Source organism: Budorcas taxicolor, chromosome 2, assembly GCF_023091745.1.
Source record: "Budorcas taxicolor isolate Tak-1 chromosome 2, Takin1.1, whole genome shotgun sequence".
NCBI classification, from domain to species: domain Eukaryota; kingdom Metazoa; phylum Chordata; class Mammalia; order Artiodactyla; family Bovidae; genus Budorcas; species Budorcas taxicolor.
In genome coordinates, this window is record NC_068911.1 from 106723444 (window position 1) to 106744819 (window position 21376).

Consider the following 21376-nt stretch of genomic DNA (forward strand, 5'->3'; position numbering starts at 1 on the left):
GTTAGAGAAAAGGAGGAAAGCTCAAGACTAGTATTATTACATGTATCCAAACTGGTCTTCCACTTGTGCATGATGACATAAGGCACTTACCCTAGAATGTAAATCAATGCACCACTTCCTTTACTGAAAAAGTCTTGCTGTTAAAAACAAAATCAGGACTTCCCTAATGGTCCAGTGGTTAAGAATCTGCCTTGTAACGCAGGGATTACTGTTTGTATCCCTGGTCCAGGAAGATCCCACATGCTGCAGGGCAGCTAATCCCATGTACCACAACTGCTGAGCCTGTGTGCTAGAACACAAGAGCCACAGTACTGAGCCTTAGTGCTGCAACCACAGAAGCCCACTTGGTCTAGAGCCTGTGCTTTGCAATAAGAAGCCACTGCAATGAGAAGATCATGCATCACAACTAGAGAGTAGCCCTTGCTCACCACAACTAGAGAAAGCCAAGTGTAGCAACAAAGCCCCAGTGCAGTTAAAAATAAATAATAATTAATTAAAAATAAATAAAATATTAAAAAAAAAAAAGTCAGTTAAACTAAACTGTGTCATTAGTAAATCAGTTTACATTCTGGCACAAATTCTTCCTCTTATCATAGACTGGTAACAAAATCTTTGTGGCCTGGAATTGATCTAAGAATCACAATTTGAAACCCCATGAAATAGATGGTAAAGTGGATTTTAAAAAGCGTACACCCACAAGGACAAAGAGAACAAGACAGAAGAAATAAGAAAATTTCAGAAACTGGAAAGCTGTTGGACAATAACTAACTTTAGAAGACCAAGAACGAGAAATTCCTAGCTAGTATGAGATCGGCCAAAAAGTAATCTGGCTTATATCACCAAGCCCCCAAATATTTGTAAGAGACAGCATCAGGTACCTCTGGAAGTCAAGACAAAGACTGAACTAACAACAGGAGGATTCATTGCAAGCCTGTTGCAGAAGCAGTTAGACCCTAGACCACCTCCCTCACTGCTTAGTCCAGTGTCTGCTTTCCCCTCATTCTGACAAAAGATTGGTCAGTTAGTCTCAAAAGGGGGTGAAAGAGAGAGTCTCTAAATTGGAAGATACCAGGCACAGTTGAAAGCATGGCATGTTCTGAAAGCAAAAGTGTATTAAAAATTGAGCATCCCAGCCCTTATTCTCCTCTCAGTTCCTAGAATACTGGCAACCAGGCCTTTATTGGTTTTAACCCATGTGGCGCTAGTGGTAAAGAATCTGCCTTTCAACGCAGGAGATGCAGAAGATGTAGGTTCAATCCTTAGATCAGGATTGCCTGGAGTAGGACATGACAACCCACTCCAGTATTCTTGCCTGGAAAATTCCATGGACAGAGGAGCCTCACGGGCTACAGTCCATAGGGTCGCAAAGAGTCGGATATGACTGAGTGACTGAGGACTTTACCATTCAGGTAAGAAATTGAAAGAACTTCTCTGGGAATGTGATAAATCAAAAAGGAAAGACCAAATATCTAGAATTTCCAAAGGATATGGCCCAGTTGGATTACTCTAGAGAAAGCCCCACTTGACAGGTGCCATCCATATGCAGAGACTTCCAATCATCTTTTTAGTGACCACTCTTAAGTATAAGTAGATAGCCAGGGATTATGGACATTTAAGGAAAGCATTTAATATGAAATACTGAGACTTAAAAGACAAAAAACTAATTGCAGGAAGGCTTGTGGGGAGAAGTATATTTCCCAAAATTATTAATATTTTTAGAGTGTTAAAAGGTATGGCACTCACTCAACAGTAACAGGATGTTTGAAAAAAGTTTACAGAACAAGAACAGTAACATCAAGTTCTTGCAAATTAAACATTAAAAGCCAATTACATAGAAGGATTTATTAATAAAGTTGAGGAAATCTCCCATAAAGTAAAACAAAAGCTCAAAAAGGGGAGATATAAGATAGAAAAAAAAAAAAGATTCAACTTTAGAATATGAACTCCAGAAAGAGAAAACAGGGGGTGGGGTGGGGGGGAAGGAAGTCATTAAAGAAGTAAATTAAGAAAATTTACAGAATAAAAGGACTCACCAAATGGCTAACATAATAGGCAGAAACAGTTCATTACTAAGAAATTTCAGGACAAAAAGAAAATCTTATAGTCTTTGAAATAGAGAGTGAAGGAGAGAGAAGTATGTTTTATATGAAGTTTCAGAGATTAGAGTTGCATTTTATTATTCAATAACAACTCTAGAAGTCAAAATATAATGTGAAAATGTATTTAAAATTCATCAGGAAAACAGATTCCAAGCTAGAATTATATACTTAGCTAAACAATTAACTCTTTGTAAGGGAAGAATATGCTCAAAATCCTTCAGGCTAGGCTTCAGCAAGTACCTGAATCAAGAACTTCCAGATGTGCAAGCTGGGTTTAGAAAAGGCAGAGATCTAACTGCTGACATTCGCTGGATCATAGAGAAAGCAAGAGAATTCCATAAAAACATCTACCATTTCATTGACTATGCTAAAGCTTTTGACTATGTGAATCAGCAAACTGTGAAAAACTCTTAAAGAGGTGGGAATACTAGACCATCTTACGTGTTTGCTGCGAAACCTGTATGTGGATCAAGAAGCGAGTTAGAACCTTATATGGAACAACTGACGGGTTCAAAATTGAGAAATGAATACAAGGCTGTGTATTGTCACCTGTTTATTTTATATGCAGAGCACATCACAAGCTGGAATAAAGATTGCTGGGAGAAATAACCTCAGATGCGCAGATGATACCATTCTAATAGCAGAAAGTGAAGAGTAACTTACATTGAGCCCCATCACTTCATGGCAAATGAAAGAAGAAAAAGTAGAAGCAGTGACAGATTTTCTCTTCCTGGGCTCAGAAATCACTGTGGATGTTGACTACAACCCTGAAATTAGAAGATGATTGCTTCTCGGAAGGAAAGCTATGACAAACCTAGACGGCTTATTAAAAAGCAAAGACATCGCTTTGCTGACTAAAGTCTGTTTAGTGAAGGCTATGGTCTTTCCAGTAGTCATGTACAGATATGAGAGTTGGACCATAAGGAAAACAGAGTGTCAAAGAATTGATTTTTCGAGCTGTGGTGCTGGAGAAGACTTTTGAGAGTCCTTTGGACAGCAAGGAGATTAAACCAATCAATCCTAAATACTCCTTGGAAAGACTGATGCTGAAGCTGAAGCTTCAACACTTTGGCGACCTGGTGCAAAGAGCTGACTCACTGGAAAAACACCCTGATGCTGGGAAAGATTGAAGGCAGAAGGAGAAGAGGGTGACAGAGGATGAGATGGTTGGATGGTATCACCAGTTCATTGGACACGAACTTGGGCAGACTCCAGGAGATAGTGAGGGACAGGGAGGCCTGGCGTGCTACAGTCCATGGGGTTGCAGAGTCAGATATGGCTTGGCAACTGAATAACAGGGGAAGAAGAAAGAAATATTGAGATAATCAAGGCTTCAAAAATTTTATCTCCCATACTCTCTTTCTTAGAAAGTTATTAGAAGATGTTCTCTACCAAGATGAAGGACTAGAGCAAGAAATTGGAAAATTGTGGGTCTCTGGAAGCTGGGAACCCAGTGAGAGAGAGAGAGAGAGAGAGAGAGAGAGAGAGAGAGAGAGAGAGAACATGAGGCATGCAAAGGGGGGATCTCAAGATGGCAGCTGAGCAACAGGTCTACATAGCAACCCAGTCCATATTTGAGCAAGTCAGAAACTCCTGAGATATTTTTCCAAAAAGAAAGAATTAATAGACTTACCGTATCTAATGTGTTTAAATGTTCTGAGAAGAAAGTTACAAAATTGGTGGAGAGTTTGGGGTTAATTTAGTGTAAAAAGTAGTGGGCAAAAAAAATTAAAAGGTGAAAGAATGAAAGACAGATATTGTTGGGCTGTAGTTGTCTCATTGAACCTCATAACAAAGCCTGAATCCAAATTGCCCAGCCATGGAATTCCTGGATTCCTGACTCAGAGGAAATGAATGAGATAATAAATGTTCATTGTGGTTTTAAACCTGACCTAGTTGGTTGGTTGTGCGTACTCAGTTGTGTCTGACTCTTTGAGACCTCATGGACTGTAGCCCACCAGGCTCCTCTGTCCATGGAATTTTCCAGGCATGAATACTGGAATGGGTTGTCATTTCCTTCTCCTGGGCATCTTCCCTACCCAGGAATCAAACTGACATTTCCTGCATCGCCTGCATTGGCAGGTGGATTCTTTATTACTGTGCCAACAGGGAAGCCCCAAACCTAATCTAAGTTTTTGGTTAATGTTGCATGTAGCAATAGATAACTAATATAGATTTTGGTACCTGGAAGTAGGCCATTGCCATAATGAAAACTTAAAAACATGGGAGTGGTTTTGGAACGGATTGGTCGGAGGAAGTTGTAAAGATCTTGAGACAGTGAAAAGACTGAAGACTCTTGTTAAGCCTGTTATTAAAAGCGTGATAACTTGTGAGATAGTTACCAGCAGGGATTTTGGGAGAATAAGGAAAATGTTATTGGAAACTAGAGGAAAGGAGATCCTTGCTATGTTGTGGCCAAAAAAAAAAAAAAAAAAAAAAAAGCAATATTGTTACCAACAGTAATATGCAAAGTAGAAATTATATTTATCAACTGGGTGACATTATAAAGGAAATTTCCAGACAGTGCTGGAAGTGCTGCATGCCTGCTTCTCGCTGCCTATAGTAAAATGCAAAGCGGAGTGCCTTAAAGGGAGGAATGATAGCTCAGTCAGTAAAGAATCTGCCTGCAGTGCAGGAGATCCCTGGTTGGGAAGATCCCCTGGAGAAGGAAGTGGCAACCCACTCCAGTATTCTTGCCTGGAAAATCCTATGGACAGTAGTTTGGGGGGCTACAGTCCAGGGAGTCACAAGAGTCAGACATGACTTAGCAACTAAACCAACACCATTATAAATAAAGGAATTGTTGGGTTTGAAATTTCTCAGCCCCTCTGATGGCAAGTGATGCTAAAATTAGAGGTAGCTTTCCAGCAAACATTAAGAGCAGGGTGCAATCTGAAAGATATAGTCTAAAAATGAAGCCAAGATGTAACTACAATATGTTTGTTATGACTTCAAAAGATTTAAGACAGTGCCTCAAAGAACAACCATCAGACAATAAAGGCTCCTACGTAGCTTAAGAGTGTTGTCCTTCAGCAGTCTTTGCAGAAAATGTAGAGAAAGTCTTTTCTCAGAAATTTGTGGGTAAGGCTTTTGCGCAATGGTATGAAGCTTAATGTTGGAAAAGGAAATGGCAACCCATTCCAGTATTCTTGCTGGGATATTCCCATGGACAGAAGAGCCTGGTGGGCTATAGTCCATGAGATTGCAAAGAATCAGACACGACTGAGTGACTAACACACACACACCTGAAACCTAATAAGATTCATAAAAGACCTGCAAAGAGAACTGCATTTGCAGAAACACCACCAATTTGGATTTAAAGGAACAGCTAGAACTAAATGAAGCCTTTGGGCCTCAAAAGTTGTGGAGAGCATAAAGCAGTCTGTAGAAACTACTCAGCCACAAACATGGGCTACCTTTCATGGAAAAGGAGGGATGATTCAGAGAGTAGAACCAAGACTGGAGAATCATTCTACCCTCTGAGTTCTAATCAAGGAATTGTCAACACGTGCCTGATAGATTTCAGATTTGCTGGTGATGAATAACTCCTCTAAATCTCCTGATTCCCCTCTTTTGGAAAGGAGGGTGTGAAGCACCTACCCTTCGCCTGTCTCACGATTTTATAGTTGAGTATGTGCTGGCAAAGAAGTTAGCTCTGTACTCTCAGACTGAGAGAAACTCCACATGAGGAGTGCCATCCACAAATTACTTTAAATGCTGAGATACTACACTTTAAGCTTATGCTATAAATGGATGAGACTTTGAGGTGGTTGTGGGAGGACTAAAGATATTTTGCATTTAGGAGGAATTACGTAGTTCGTAAATAATTTGTCACCAGAGTGTATAGTGTGGTAGTTTAAAAATATTTCTTCAAATTCTTTGCTACTCCTCCCTTCAAAAGGTGGAGCTGAATTCCACTCCCTTTGAACGTGGGCCAGATTTAGTGACTTGCTTCTGAGGGTAGGTCATAAAAGGGCAGCTTCTGCCTGGTACACCTCTCTCTCTTGCTCTCTTTTCCTGTCCTATACCCGTTTCTCTCTCAGATCATTCATTCTTTAGGAAAGCCAGGTGCCATGTTGTGAGGATACTTAAGGAGAGTTAGAGGGACCCAGATGAGGAGGAAGTGAGGCCTCTTGCCAAAGTCCAGCACCCATGTGCCAGATAAAAGTCACCTAGAAAATAAATCTGTCATCCCCAGTTGAGCCTTCAGGTGACTGCAGCTCTGACTGACAACTTGCCTGCAACCTTGTGAGAAATTCTGAGACCGCTCAGCTGTTCCTAAATGCCAGACACAGAGACCATATGAGATAATAAATGTTTATTGTCGTTTTGATCCACTGAGTTGGGGCCATTTCTTTTGCAGCAAAGAGCTTAGCACTGGATCTAGCCAAAATTATGATGCAATCATAAGGGGAGGATAACAGACCTCTCAAAATCTATCTACCTAAATATATAAAGTGAATTTTCTATGATTATGTTAAAGTGAAAGTGAAAGTCGCTCAGTCGTGTCTGACTCTTTGCTACCGCATAGACTATACAGACCATGGAGTTCACCAGGCCAGAATACTGGAGTGGGTAGCTGTTCCCTTCACCAGGGGATCTTCCCAACCCGGGGACTGAACCCAGGTCTTCCACATTGCAGGCAGATTCTTTACCAGCTGAGCCACAAGGGAAGCCCTGATCATGATAAAACTGGGAAGCAATAATTTTTTTCATATTTTTCACAGTGATAGACCAGTAAAATATAACCAGTATTCTTTGCATCTGTCTTTAAAAATAAGTAGACAGAGAAAAAGCAAAGAATTTTAGAGATGGGAGGAAGCTAAGAGATTGTATAATTTAAGTCTTCTGTTTGGAGGGAACTTTAGAAGTAGTTGCTGCTGCTGCTGCTGCTAAATCGCTTCAGTCGTGTCCGACTCTGTGCGACCCCATAGACGGCAGCCCACCAGGCTCCCCCGTCCCTGGGATTCTCCAGGCAAGAACACTGGAGTGGGTTGCCATTTCCTTTGGGGTGCAATAAATGGTTTTGGTGTATATATGACATATATCTATTTATCTTTAAGGTATTATTTAGAATTTTGATTTATCAAAATAACACCTATACATAGTTAACTGAAAGTGAAAGTATTAGTCGCTCAGTCATGTCTGATTCTTTTCGACTCCCTGGACTGTAGTCCGCCAGGCTTCTCTGTCCATGGGATTTTCCAGGCAAGAATACCGGAGTGGGTTGCCATTTCTTTCTCCAGGGGATCTTCTGGACCCAGGAATCGAACCTGGGTCTCCTGCATTGCAGGCAGATTCTTTATTGTCTGAGACACCAAAGAAGGTTTTTTAACTATGTTTAATACATAGTTAAACAATTAACTATTACTAATGTCTTTCTTATAAAATACAGTCCTGGGTCCACTTTCCCAGCTCTTGTTGCTGAAAGCAGCCTCTTTTACCTTTTAACATGATAATCACCCTCACAGACCCAGATAATAAGATTATAATATTGTTTCTTGGTTTATTAGCTTTAGAGAGTATTTACTGACTTCCCGTTATGATCGTGGAGAATTTCTTACCCCAACTTCCCTCCTCCATTTTCCTAGCAGAATTACAATTTTCAGTTAAGTTAATGCTTAATATTTACACTAGAAATATAAATATTGTTCACTGTTGAGTCAAGTAGTATGCAGTGATTATCTCTCTTTGTATGGATGTTTGTTTTCTTGGAGTTATTTCCTTTGTTTCATTTGCTATATTTTTTATATATGTACAGCTTGTTTGTTCCTAATGCGTTAATAGATCTGTTGAATGCCTGGCTGGTGATCATTGTTTCAAATTCAAACACATCAAATAATCCATCCATTTCATTTTATCTGTCCTGGACCTCCCTCCACAACTCGATAGCTCTAACCTCCCTCCTCTAGCTCTAATTTGGACAGTTTCTCTCTAGACTGGCTGTCATGCTAGGACTTCCCTTAGCTGTTCTGGTTTGGGGATTGTTTTTGAAAGATTTTGATAATGTGAATATGACCAAAATGAAGAAACATTAATATTTTAAAGAGAATCCTAAATTATTAATATATACTGCCTCTGTGTCCTAGATTCACCAGCATGTGAAGTCACATAAAATGAGGTCACATTTGCTCTTGACGCCCAAATTTCTGTGGCTCAAGTCTTCACAGTTTGAATGCACCTTTGCAGTTTTGCAAAGTCCCCTCTGAGTTTTTCTAAGAGTCCATAAAAGGAATGTACTTACTAACTAGTCTATCCACTGGTTACCACAAGGCACTTTCCATGTTCTTCCTCTTCTGCTGTGACCTACTGGCCAGTGTATATTGCCCTGAATTCTGTTTAAAGGTGCTACTGATATTACTCATAAGCTGGTTGTTGTATTAATATTTGCTGAGGGTGTTTTTTCCTGAAGTTGCTATTGTCAGGAATACCAGGGATACTACACTTGATGGAGGTAGTGAGAATGACCCTTTCCCCAATTCCACATCAATTTCCTAGTCCCTGTCCTCTGTTGCCTGAAGTTCAGAGCTCACATTATCTTTCAGTTTCTCCTGTAGTTTCCTACTTATACACCTGTCCATAGCCCCTTTGTCCAAACCAGTAATAATCAGAAGTCACAACTAGCTAAGTTTCCATTTCAGAAGGGGCAAAGCAAAAGCCAGAAGGCTCAGAAACAGAGCTCAGTCACGTAATTTATTCCCAAACCAGAATGTTCAACATTTTTATTCTAGTGAGCTCCTCAAGCCAGAGAAACAGTCAGCTTTAAAGTGAGATGTAGTCTCCATTCTGGAGATAGAACACTACTTGCAACTTTCAAATAGTGGACCTCTTTCTCTGCTAAACAAGATTGTAAATGCCTCGGAATCTACTCTCAATCCAAGTACCACATTGCCAGCCTTCAAATATGTAGATGCTATCAACAGGAGAGCTGCTAGCAGACCACAACAGAGGAAGGACTTTCTCCTGTGAGATGTAAAGCACTATCTTGCTGATCTTTTTGGCCAAATGAGAGAAATATTTTCAAAACAAAGGCCAGAGAAATATTTCAAATAGTGCCTAAGACCCTTCAGCATCTTCCCTTGCCTCCCTGACCAGTGCCATCCCCTCCCTTTAATGTTCCAGTTTCCTTCATTTAGCGGATGAGGACAGTTAAGAGTCCTCTGCATGGATGCTAAGTCACTTCAGTCATGTCTGACTCTTTGCAACCCCGTGGACTCGTAGCCTGCCAGATCCCTCTCTCCATGGGATTCTCCAGGCAAGAATATTGGAGTGGGTTGCCATGCCCTCCTGCAGGGGATCTTCCAAAGCCAGAGACTGAATCCACATCTCTTATGTTTCCTGAATTAGCATGAGGATTCCTTACCATCAGCACCACCTGGCAGAGTCACACTTTACCTAATTCATAAGACGTGGAGCCAGGATTTTAATTCAGGTGTATTTGACTTCAAAACTGGTGGCTTTTCCTGCTTACCTCATCATGATGTGTCACTTCCTCAGGATCACTGCACAGGTGACCTTAGGAAGAGGAACTCACATGGGAGCTATTAGCCATGTGGGCTATCTGGGCTTTCCCTGGCATACATCCATGATGGTTTTCTGGTGACACATGGTCTGTGTTGAAGGAGATTCTGGATAGGATACCCCGTGTGGGCAAACTTAATTCCATACTTTAATGTCCCTTTTTTTCTTCTAATGCCTCTTCTCCCATACCCCTTTTATGGAGAGAGACCAGGCAACTGGTTGCTGATCCTGCACTCTACTCCTCATAAGTTATCTGAATAGCAGTTCTGGCTTACCTTTCCTATGACATCTGTTAACAGCTTGAGGGCCAGAGGATCATGAACCAAGGAGTCTGTATAAAAGGAACCAAGGTATTTCTTTGGGTTGGTTGGATTGTCCTGTGCACACAGATCAGGACGCATGCTGAATCCATGGGAGATTCTTCCAACTGTGAAGGGGAAGGAACCACCTGCAAGTAAAACGCATTCCTGAGAGGCTAGTGTTACTTGAAAAGGATTCTTCTCAATCCTCATGTTGTATGCAAGGAGAAGTTCCTATAGCCCAGCTAGTTAACTATATTTACAGAGGACCTACTGGGTTCCAAATGCTGAGAGATGACCCAGAATAAAGGAGCGAGAATATAGAATGAAGTTAACTCATCTAGAAATTCAGATTTAAGGAATGCATCCTAGGGAGAGAAGCCAAGTGTGTAAAGATATGTGGTCAAGATTTTAAAAATGAAGTGTCTTATGATAGAAAAATACAGAGGCAACCTATCAGCTGGGAAATATTTAAATAATGATGGCATATCCATAAAAAATATTGCTATACATACAACCATCAAAAATGATGATGGTCTGTACTCAACTGACATTGAAAGATGTCTCTATATGCTGATGAGAAGGAAAAACAGATTAGAGAACAGTATGTACAGTTGGATATTGTGTGTATGTAACCAAGAGTTCCAAACTCATTTACCTATAGGGACCAAGCAGGAAATGTAAAGGAATGAAACAGGCCTATTTCTAAACAATAGTGAATGGTAAAGACTATTGCAAACTGGAGAGCTTATGGTCTAACAGGCATTTAAATAAAAACCAAAGCAAAATCAAGTAAACTGTGCCAGCCAAACTAAATTTGTCTGCAAAAGTGGGATTTGGTCCTTGAAACATCATATATTTTATAACTAGAACAGTGACTAGAAGGACCAAATTGTATCCCTCCAAAATTTTGTCCCTGATCCCCAATGTGACTGTATCTGTAGATAAGGCCTTTACTGAGATAATTAAGGTTAAATGAGGTCATAAGCTTGGACTGGTCCTCATAAGAAAAGGAAGACACACCTAAACTCTCTTTCTCTCTTCCTGTGAACACACACAGAAAAGGACAGGTGAGGACATAGTAAGGCAGCCTTCTGTAATCCAGGAAAAGGATCTCACCAAAAACTAACCGTGCTGGCGCCATGATCCTGGAAATCCACAACTCTGAGAAAACACATTTCTGTGGCTTAAGCTGCCTAGACTAGTCGTATTTTGTTCTGGCAGCCCAAGCTGACCAATACAGATAGGGTCTTACCTCCATGTGCAAAGCACACTTTCAGTTTAGGAAACTTCTCAAACACTCCACCCATGATCATGGAACAGATGGCTGCAGTGGTCTCAGCTGGCATTCCTGGAAGAGGAAGCAGTCATGATGTATAGGGATTGTCACCACAAGCAAGAAGTTCAGTGATGCTAATGGCAGGGGAATAGCACCTTACTGTAATTGTCAGTGCTGAGAAACACAGTTTCCCTGTGCCCCAGCATGGCTTGGTTTTATGCAGGCCTGACTTTGGCAAGCAGAAACCATGGGACACTCCCTATTTGCCACTTGCAAGTGAAGTCATCTAATGGCTAGAACCGTCAAGGAGCGAGAGGACCTGGCTTTTGTCCTGATTCTTCCAGCTTTCATTTTGGATTCAGTGGATCATGTAGAGTACAGTGAGTCTAGGCTGAACCCTTCTTCTTTCACTTTTTTTTGCTTCTTGGCCTTTGAAACTGATATAATGCCCTTGAGTCTGGGGTTCTTCACCTGTGAAATGGGGACGGTACTGCCCATCTTGCAAGGCTATGCAAGGCCTTGCAAAGATGATATTGGGAAAGTTCTTGGCCAGAACTTCACATGACAGGTGCTCAACAAATATGAATTGCCTCCCTGTGTTTCAGTTTTCCTCATCTGTAAAATGGGCATCATAATGGTTAGTTCTTGCCAGTTAGTGAGTGCTCAGAAAGTATCAACTAATATTAATATTCCTGCCAAATCTTTGCTGCCCTCTTAGAGCTGAGGTTGAAAGTAACTGGGTTAAAATGAGTGATTTCAAGTGCTTTGTGCTTCTAGAAGAGGCAGCTGGTCCACACCTGATGCTTTCATGTCCATGGAGTCAATCTGGGCAATATTTCCAGATGACTGTTTTTCAGTCTGTGATTAAGAACTCTCTGGGGTGGAGAAGTAAATGGCAACCCACTCCAGTGTTCTTGCTTGGAAAATCCCATGGACAGAGGAGCCTGGTAGGCTACAGTCTATGGGGTCATTAGTAAAGAGCATGTTTCATGTAAAAAAAAAAAAAAGAAAGAAAGAAAGAGCTCTCTGGGGGCTCCATGAATGAGCCCTGGGCCTTCTGGAAAAGCTGACTCTCTGGGTGCCGAATGGGGCTTTACTGGTTGCTCATCCTGCCTTAGGTCTGTCACTGTTCCATGGACAGAGAGGCCTCTGGCTCCCTCAATCCTTAGCCTCTTGAGAATTCTGGAAGTATGATGTTATTCATCTCTATTTGGGAGTGGTTTGTGGGCAGAGTTTCCCTCCAGTGGGGGGATGAGTAGCATCATATGTGGACAGTAACCCCATGTACATTGCCCATATAGGAGCCAAAGTGGAATATTTATAATGTGAATTGGATCATGACCCTGCCCTGCTGGGAATTCTCCAATCTGTTAAAGACTGCCTTTACATCCAGAATAAAATACTGAAAGTAGTCTGCTTGTTTATGATCTGTGGACTTGTTTGTCACCTCTGGCTTCAGAAGGGCAGAGGCTTTGTCCATGCCTGGTATATCCTTAGTGCCAGGTACAGGGCCTGACATGCTGGAAAGGATCAATATATATTTGTGTTGCAAAATAAGTTATGAGATGATCCTCTGTGTAAATGTTCTCCTTTGTTTTTCCTGTGGGAAGTTGCAATACAAATATGTTTGTGGGACTTGTCAAAGTGTGTTGTGTGAATTGCGAAGAGATTTTCTTTGAAGCTGCAGAGCACTGGGGCTTCTTAGGTTATCTCTTCTAACTGCTGCTCAAGAATTTGGTGGGGGATGGGGAGGAAGCTGCCTTACTAAATTCGTTGGTCTCCAAAAGCAGTAACAGGGGCATAAAATGTCAGGGCAGAAAGAGAATCCAGACCAGCTCGTATTCTGAGTCTAGTAGGCCTAGTAGAGATCTCACCTCCTTTTCCTAGTAGTGGTCTCTCCTCTTATCCTCAGGTGGAACCATGGGTGAACAGTGCAGGTGGGGGAAGAGCGTGTAACAGGGAACTTGAAAGCCTGGTCCTTCGATGGGGGAAGTTGACCTTCTACTCACAGTTCCAGGGTTCTCATTTGTAAAGGCTGATGCTATCACTGGCTTCTAAAAAATCTATTAGATAGGCATGGCTGCTTTTCTTCAGAGACTTTCTGGGAGTCCGTGTAGTGAGGTAGCTTGGGAGTCAGACAGATTTGCTTTTCGCTTTTTAACCATGTGACTTGCACAGCTTACCTAACCACTTCAGTTTCTTCATCTTTAAAATAGATATTTTAGGGAATTCTCTGGTGGTTCAGTGGTTAGGATCCTGAGTTTCCACTGCAAGGAGCATGAGTTTGATCCCTGGTTGGGGAACTAAGATCCCTCAAGCTATGTGGTATGGCAAAAAAAGGCTATTATAATGTCAACCTCATAAAGTTTTGTGTGAATAAGATTAAAATTAAATGAAGTAACCTAACTAAATCACTCTGCTGTGTACTTGGAACATTATAAATCAACTGTACTTCAATTAAAAAAAATTAAATGAGATAATACATACAGCAATAAGAACTCAATAACTCACAATCCTGTCAATTATTCATATTTTCTCTCTTTGACATAATAGCATCCGTAGATAATTGGAAAACACCAAGGCTTGACTCTCTTTTCCAGATCACAAGCTGACACAAACCTATGAGCCAAGGGAACCAGTATTTGGCCATCCGTCCATCCATCTGCATGTCCCAGGGGTGCACAAATAGGGAACAGTTCAGCCTTTCAGCCTCCTTCAAAGAAGCAATCAGAGGGTGAGGGGGTTATTGGGATGAGCCAGCAAATATAGGGCACTCTTTTAGGGTATTGCTTTTCTCTGGGTCTATATTGATCTGAATAAATAAACTATTTTTGAAGTTTTATCTGATCTATATAACAGAATCATTGATAAACTAACTAAAAAAAACACTTAGAATTAACAAGGGTGTTGGTTAGAATCAAAAATAGCATTGGCAAAATGCTCAAGGATTGATCTCACACCTCAAATGCCAAGGAAATTTCACCTGCTGGCTCCTGTTTGGTCCACTCTTTCAGAAGGATTGCTCAGAGTGTATCATTGGAGTCATAGTTGGCGTGTTCCCTCCTCTGCCCCTCCCGGAAACCCAATGATGTGGAAAGTAAGGAATTGATGGGCTGGGAGCCAGGGGCTCATGACTGTCCTAGAGCAAGTTGGCCTGACCTATATCATCTGGCCTCTCTGAGTCTGACATTAGGTGGGAATTTCTGGGCTCTACAGGCACTCACAAGGCCTCAGGACCACAGCTGAGTTGCTGTGAGCAAGATTACTTGAGAAAGGGAAGAGCTCTCAGTGCTGCAGCGAAGCAGGTACTGAAAAGAATGTCATGAGCACAACTGCTCCAGGACCTTTTGGGAACTGGAAAAACCATCTGAAGGGTATGACCGTTACTTAACACAATGTTTAATTAGAAAAAGTCCTCTCAACAGGTTTTTTTCTATTAGTGGCTTGCCATGGTTCAAAACAAATTTCCTTGGAGCATTTCTTTTCCAAATATATTAAGGTGCTGGGATGATTCATCCTATGTCTACATATAAACATTTGGGCCAACCAGGCTGATGCAATGTGACTTGTGTGCATAAGCATTTTCAAAATGGAGAAATAGTCCTGGGACAACAGGTGATTCTGAAAGTGGCAGGCAAAGTGTAGATTGAAGAAAGGACTTCTAATTCAACAGGTTCCAGGGAGTGGAAGAGATGTAAATCTTTTGAAGGGAGAGGAGCTAGTTGGTTTCTACTAGTGGATGCAGGCTGGAGAGTATCAACTTCTTGGGATGGTTTGTGCTTGATAAAGGCACGTGATCATGGTATCTTGGTGGGATTTCACTCTTCATGAGGATAAAACTTCATTTTGTGTAATTGTGATGGTTCATTTCTATTCAGTTAAAATTAACAAATATTTTTGATCACCTTTGGCATATGAGACATTGTAGAGAATATGAAAATAAGTCACACCTTCAAAATCATGATAACTCTAAATTTATTGAGCACTTACTGTGTGCTAAAAGGATCACAGTAAACTGGAAAATTCTGAAAGAGATGGGAATACCAGACCACCTGACCTGCCTCTTGAGAAACCTGTGTGCAGGTCAGGAAGCAACAGTTAGAACTGGACATAGAACAACAGACTGGTTCCAAATAGGAAAAGGAGTACGTCAAGGCTGTATATTGTCACCCTGCTTATTTAACTTCTATGCAGAGTACATCATGAGAAACGTGGGGCTGGAGGAAGCACAAGCTGGAATCAAGATTGCTGGGAGAAATACCAATAACCTCAGATATGCAGATGACACCACCCTTATGGCAGAAAGTGAAGCAGAACTAAAGAGCCTCTTGATGAAAGTGAAAGAGGAGAGTGAAAAAGTTGGCTTAAAGCTCAACATTCAGAAAACTTAAGATCATGGCATCTGGTCCCATCACTTCATGGCAAATAGATGGGGAAACAATGGAAACAGTGGCTGACTTTATTTTTCTGGGCTCCAAAATCACTGCAGATGGTGACTGCAGCCATGAAATTAAGACGCTTACTCCTTGGAAGGCAAGTTATAACCAACCTAGACAGCATATTAAAAAGCAGAGACATTATATTGTCAACAAAGGTCTGTCTAGTCAAGGCTATGGTTTTACCAGTGGTCATGTATGGATGTGAGAGTTGGACTGTAAAGAAAGCTGAGCACCAAAAAAAAAAGAAACGAAAGAAAGCTGAGCACTGTAGAATTGATGCTTTTGAACTGTGGTGTTGGAGAAGACTCTTGAGAGTCCCTTGGACTGCAAGGAGATCCAACCAGTTCATCCTAAAGTCCTGAGTGTTCATTTGAAGGACTGATGATGAAGCTGAAACTCTAATAATTTGGCCACCTTATGTGAAGAGCTGACTCATTTGAAAAGACACTGATGCTGGGAAAGACTGAGGGTAGGAGGAGAAGGGGACGACAGAGGATGAGATGGTTGGATGGCATCACCAACTCGATGGACATGAGTTTGGGTGGACTCTGGGAGTTGGTGATGGATGGGGAGGCCTGGCTTGCTGTGGTTCATCGGGTCACAAAGAGTCAGACACAACTGAGCGACTGAACTGACTGACCGTGTGCCAAAGCTGTTATGTATATGTAGATGTATATAATATATATTATATATGGGCTTCCAGGTGGCGCTAGTGGTAAAGAACCTGCCTGCCAAGGCAGGAGTCGTAAGAGATGTGGGTTTGATCTCTGGGTTGGGAATATCCCATGGAAAAGGGAATGGCTGCCCACTCCAGTATTCTTGCCTGGAGAATCCCATGGACAGAGGAGCCTGGTGGGCTATAGTCGATAGGGTCGCATAGAGTCGGACATGACTGACTTGACTTAGCACACATGCATATATGTAGGTACTATATATATAGCAATTTCACAATTGTTAACTAGTTTAATCCTTTAGGAGATGAGTACTTTTTATTATTCTCATTCTACAGAGAGGGAAACTAAGGCAGATAGAGGCTAAGTAAGTTACTGAAGTCTTCTGGCTAATAAATGGTAGGCAGTTTTCCACTGCCACTCTGCTTCATACAACAAAGTCATTTTTATACCTGAAAACTGATATGAGCATGTTGTTGGGTTCCTTCACTGAGAACAGAGGTCTAGGAGATTAGGGGGACAACCAGGTGCTCTGGAGCTCTGGCTGACCTCGCAATGACAAAGCCAGTTTGGCTCACAGAAACTCCTCTCATTCATTTCAGCAAGTTAGTGGTGAGGCTGGCAAGTCTTGCTAACCAAACAAACGTGCTGTCAACCCCAGGACATCACAAGTCAAATGGGGCCAGGATGCTTTCTTGAATCCCCACAGAGACTGGCAGACCCCAAAACAGCCTAGTTAGAATGATTAATTGAACTGATCACATAAATGAAAATATCTATTTGGACCCCAACTGGCTGCTGTTGCTTTCTGAGCACCTTAGTAATTCATAAAGCTAAGTCCAATGAATAATAAAATGACTTATAGCTGAAGGCTTGCTCACGCTGTGCTGAAACAATTTTATACACAAGTAAATAAATTCTCTTTTCAGAGCTCATTAAAGTTTCTAGAAAACATTTGCTGGATCAGTTCAGCCACTGCAGCCAATAATCTTCTGGGAGTTCAGTATTTAGAGGAGCATTAAATCTTTCAGGTTATTAGGAGGCAATTTAACAGGCAGTCCCCCAACTAGTGGGCAGTATCCATAGGCACAGACATGGAAAACATCCTACATGTAGTCAGAGCTTAATAAATAATAAATGAGATAAATGATCAGTGATTATAGTACCTGATGGGGCCACCAACATCTACTTAATTCATTACTGAAGATTTTGTGTTTACAGTGAAAATAACCAAAAATGATACTATTATAATTCTAGGAGAGAAGGCATTTTAAAAAAATGCAATGGAATAAAGAATTACACATCTTGAATTCTGGAATTAAGGAAAGCAGATTTAGGTACAGAAAGAACCTCCCAAAGTAGAGAGGACCGTGGGATTGTGGACTCTTCTGCTGTATATTTCAGAAATGGCTGGCACTGCATTTTTGAAAATATATTTTATTATGCAGTGTTTCAAGTATAGAAAGTTATAAACAATAGTACAATGAACAGCTATACATTTACTATCTAGTATCATCAAATATTAACATTGTGATGGTATATTTTTGTTGCATATTTTTATTATACTACATTTAAAAAATAAATGGTTTTAAAAGTATCTTAATTGCGAGTTGGTTAAATAAAACAAGGCATATTGCAATACTATGCAGTTATTTTAAGTCATGCATTGAAAGAATTTTCACTTAGGTTAGAAATTCTCAATCAGAATATAAAATAACATGTATAATAGAATTCCAATTCCATTAAAATATAAAATATGCAGATGTATGCATATGAAAAGATAAATGTACTATTAACCATGGTTAATCATCTTTGGGTGGCAGAATTATGGGTTATTTTTGTTTTCCTCTTTAGTTAAAATATAGTTGATTCACAATATTGTGTTAGTTTCAGATGTACAGCATAGTGATTTTTTTTTTTTTTGCAGATTATATTCCATTATGGGTTATTACAAGGTATTGAGTTTAATTCCCTATGCTGTACAGTAAATCCTTGTTGCTTTTTAAATTTTATGTATAGCTATTTTTCTCTTTATGCTTTTCTATATTTTCCACAATTGGATTACTTCATAATTTTGAAAAATGATAAGAATTTTTTTCCAAAGCGAAAGTAAATACTTTGGGGCCTGTCATTAACCCGATCCTTTTGCACAGTGGCTGTGATGTGGGTAATAATTTGGCTTCCAAATGAAACCTCTTTATTTAAATTAAAAAAAAATTTCATTTTATATTGGAGCACAGCTGATTAACTATGTTGTATTTCAAGTGTATAGCAAAGTGATTTGCTTGCAAATATACTTGTGTCTATTCTTTTTCGAATTCTTTCCCCATTTGGGTTATTCCAGAATATTGAGCAGGGTTCCCTGTGCTTTATAGTAGGTCCTTGTTGGTTATCTATTTTATTTCCAAAGTAAACTTTAAAAGGAGAGCAAGAGGGCTCAAAAGAAGAGAGATTTCACTGAGTTAACTTAAGGCTGACCTGGGAAGCATTTGCGCTTGTCCCTTTTCTAGTAGGATGGCCCTTCCTGGCAGGGAGCTCTTTCCACAGTCCCCCTGCATCCAGCAAGTCATCAGGCATTTCTCCAACCCAGAGACACCCAGCATGGTGCCTGCTCCACGCTGGCTGAGTGGGCACCTCGTACTCACCGCGTACACTGGGAAGAGTTCACGTGCGTTCAGGTCCCACTCGTTGATGTGGGAGCCGATCTGAACCCCAGGAAAGCCCAACTTCTTCACACAGCGCTCCATCTCCTTAACTGCCAGCTCAGGGGCCTGCATGGGCAATGTCCCCAGACCCACAAACCTCCTGGGGTGGCTTGCAATGGTGGCAGCTAGGTCGTTGTTCAGAAGCTGGCACAGGTCTAAAGTGTCCTGAGGTTTGGCCTGGTGGAGACAGGCAAGGGAAAGCACATGGTTCAAAACCTACTTTAGATATCTACTCTGCTCAGCACCTCCTCTAGGCTCAGTCACTTGTCCCTCCCAGTGGCTTTACACCTCGTAAACCTGAAGCACAGTTTGAGACAGGCACTTGGCCACAGAAGACCCAGAGGCCAGTCATTACCAAGGTAAAGAAAACGGCTAGGATATTGCTGATTAATTAGAAAACTGATGTAATCAGGGCCTGGAATCCTACACTAGACACAGAATGAGGGCAGACCATCCAGCAACCCAGATAGGAGCCTGCAGGGCTCCCCCCTACCCACACCAGGAACTGAGCCAGATATCAGGGCACCTCCTTGTCACACCTCCTTGGGGATGTCAGGCTGCTCATGAACCTCTCTTGTCCCTGTCTTTCTCCTTGTCCTTCCTGTTGGCGGTGACACTCAAAGAGTTACCTTATTAGCAAGATGCTAATGCAGACAAAGTTTGCTTTCTGTTCTCCTAACTCTCCCTCCTTCCTTTCTGTCTTTCTTTTCAACATCCCACCCCACTGCTAAGAATTTGGTACTCTCCAGCAATGCCAATTGTCCAGTTAGAACAGCACCCAATCAGGTAAATTCAGGTATCTTGAGGTCTTAGGGTATTTTTATTTTAAGCAGTAAATTTCATCATAGGAACAGATAAGTATTGAATCACTAATATTGGAATTATGAGCATAGGTGGAGGAGGTGAGAATAGGTGGTATTTCCAATGTTCCTTAAATCACCACATGCTTGAATATATATTTGGTTGAGTGGGTACTTAGTGTACCTCCAACTACTTACAAAAATGTCCTTTTGCAGGCTTGCCATCATGCCTGAAACTTTTAGCACTCAAGATTTAATCACTTGGGGAAAGACATTCAACTCAAGGAATCCTGTTTCGAATTGTGTATATTGCCATGGGAGAGGCAACATATTAGGCCATCACGATCACTCCTATCACCTCAAAATCTTTATCACTTTAGAATAGACTGTCTTGTCAGTTACCGAGCCTCGCTTGGCAGAAATGAGTCAATAGGTCATTCTGATGGAGATTAAGATTGAGTCTAGAACTGTGCTGTCGAGTGGAAATACAATTCAATTACATGGTAACATGCAGCTATTGGCTACCATACTGGACTATGGAGTCCTAGAGCAAGGACGTGACTAGGAAGACAGGGCTGGGAGAGAACAGTGCGAGTGTGAGGCACCTTGCTGATCTCTAAAGGAGGGTTGGGTGGGCAATGTCAAAACGAGGCATCTGTCTACTTGCTAGGGAACTGGATGTGAGCCTTTGCTCACCAAGAAGATGGATTGAGATTTCACACTCACCCAGTAGCTAAACATGACGGGAACCGTGGAAAGGGCTTGCACAGTCACTCCTAAACATAGACACAAAAGCAAAGCCAGTGAGAAGAATGACCCAGGCACCTCTGCATTTCCCAGGGCCTTGGAGCCTAGCAAGTCTCCGTCCCAACTTCCTTCTGCTCTCCCCTCCCTCACTGTGTCTTCCCTGTCTCCTTCTCTCAGGGTCTCTGGCCTAGGCTTCCCTCATCCCTCAGCCTCAGTTCTAAGAGGAGGAGGAAAGGCTGGACAAAAATGAGATCACTGAAGAAAAACTAAAATGCCCATTTTTCAAAGGTTATTTCAGCAACTGTGAAGCTGTATTTAAGCAAGGCATTTCCCCATCAGTTTTTTTAAGGTGTTTCATCTTAGGTCATGCATGACAGAGTATATTTCTCAGTCACCTTCCTGGCCCTATAATTCATCTAAGTGAGTCTGGGTAGAGTCCCACTGTCTGGAATGCCCAGAATGAGGCCCTGAGTGTGGTTCCAGATTCCAGCATCCAGCAAGCCTAAACTGTCTGATAGTCACACTCCTGGAGCTGCGGTATTGGGAGAGATGCTGCCAAGCCAAGGATGGGCCCTCTTTCCCTCATACCCACTTCCAACCCAACAGCAAGTCCTGTTTGCTCTGCTCCAGTTCCTTTTATGCACTCACCTCTCCCCATCTCTTGCCACTGCCTGGTCCAAGCCACCAGCATTTCCTATAGGGACTGCTGCAGAAGCCTCCAAGCTGGTCTCCTACCATCACTCTTGTCCTCTTACAGTTTGTTCTCCACTTGGAAGCCAGAGTAAGTGTTAAAACTTAGATCAAGTCACTCTATTA

The 21376-nt window shown here is 41.5% G+C and overlaps 1 protein-coding gene across 1 annotated transcript in view; it reads right to left on the minus strand.

Annotated features, from left to right (window-relative positions):
• ACMSD (aminocarboxymuconate semialdehyde decarboxylase) overlaps positions 1–21376 on the minus strand; it is a 61712-nt gene that overhangs the window by 20859 nt on the left and 19477 nt on the right. The window contains exons 4-8 of the mRNA XM_052663840.1: positions 20540–20589; positions 18954–19190; positions 13818–13911; positions 11175–11270; positions 9896–10068 (exon numbers count right to left, since the gene is read on the minus strand). Of these exons, the coding sequence (XP_052519800.1) occupies positions 9896–10068; positions 11175–11270; positions 13818–13911; positions 18954–19190; positions 20540–20589 (650 nt within the window). The remainder of the gene's footprint in view (positions 1–9895; positions 10069–11174; positions 11271–13817; positions 13912–18953; positions 19191–20539; positions 20590–21376) is intronic.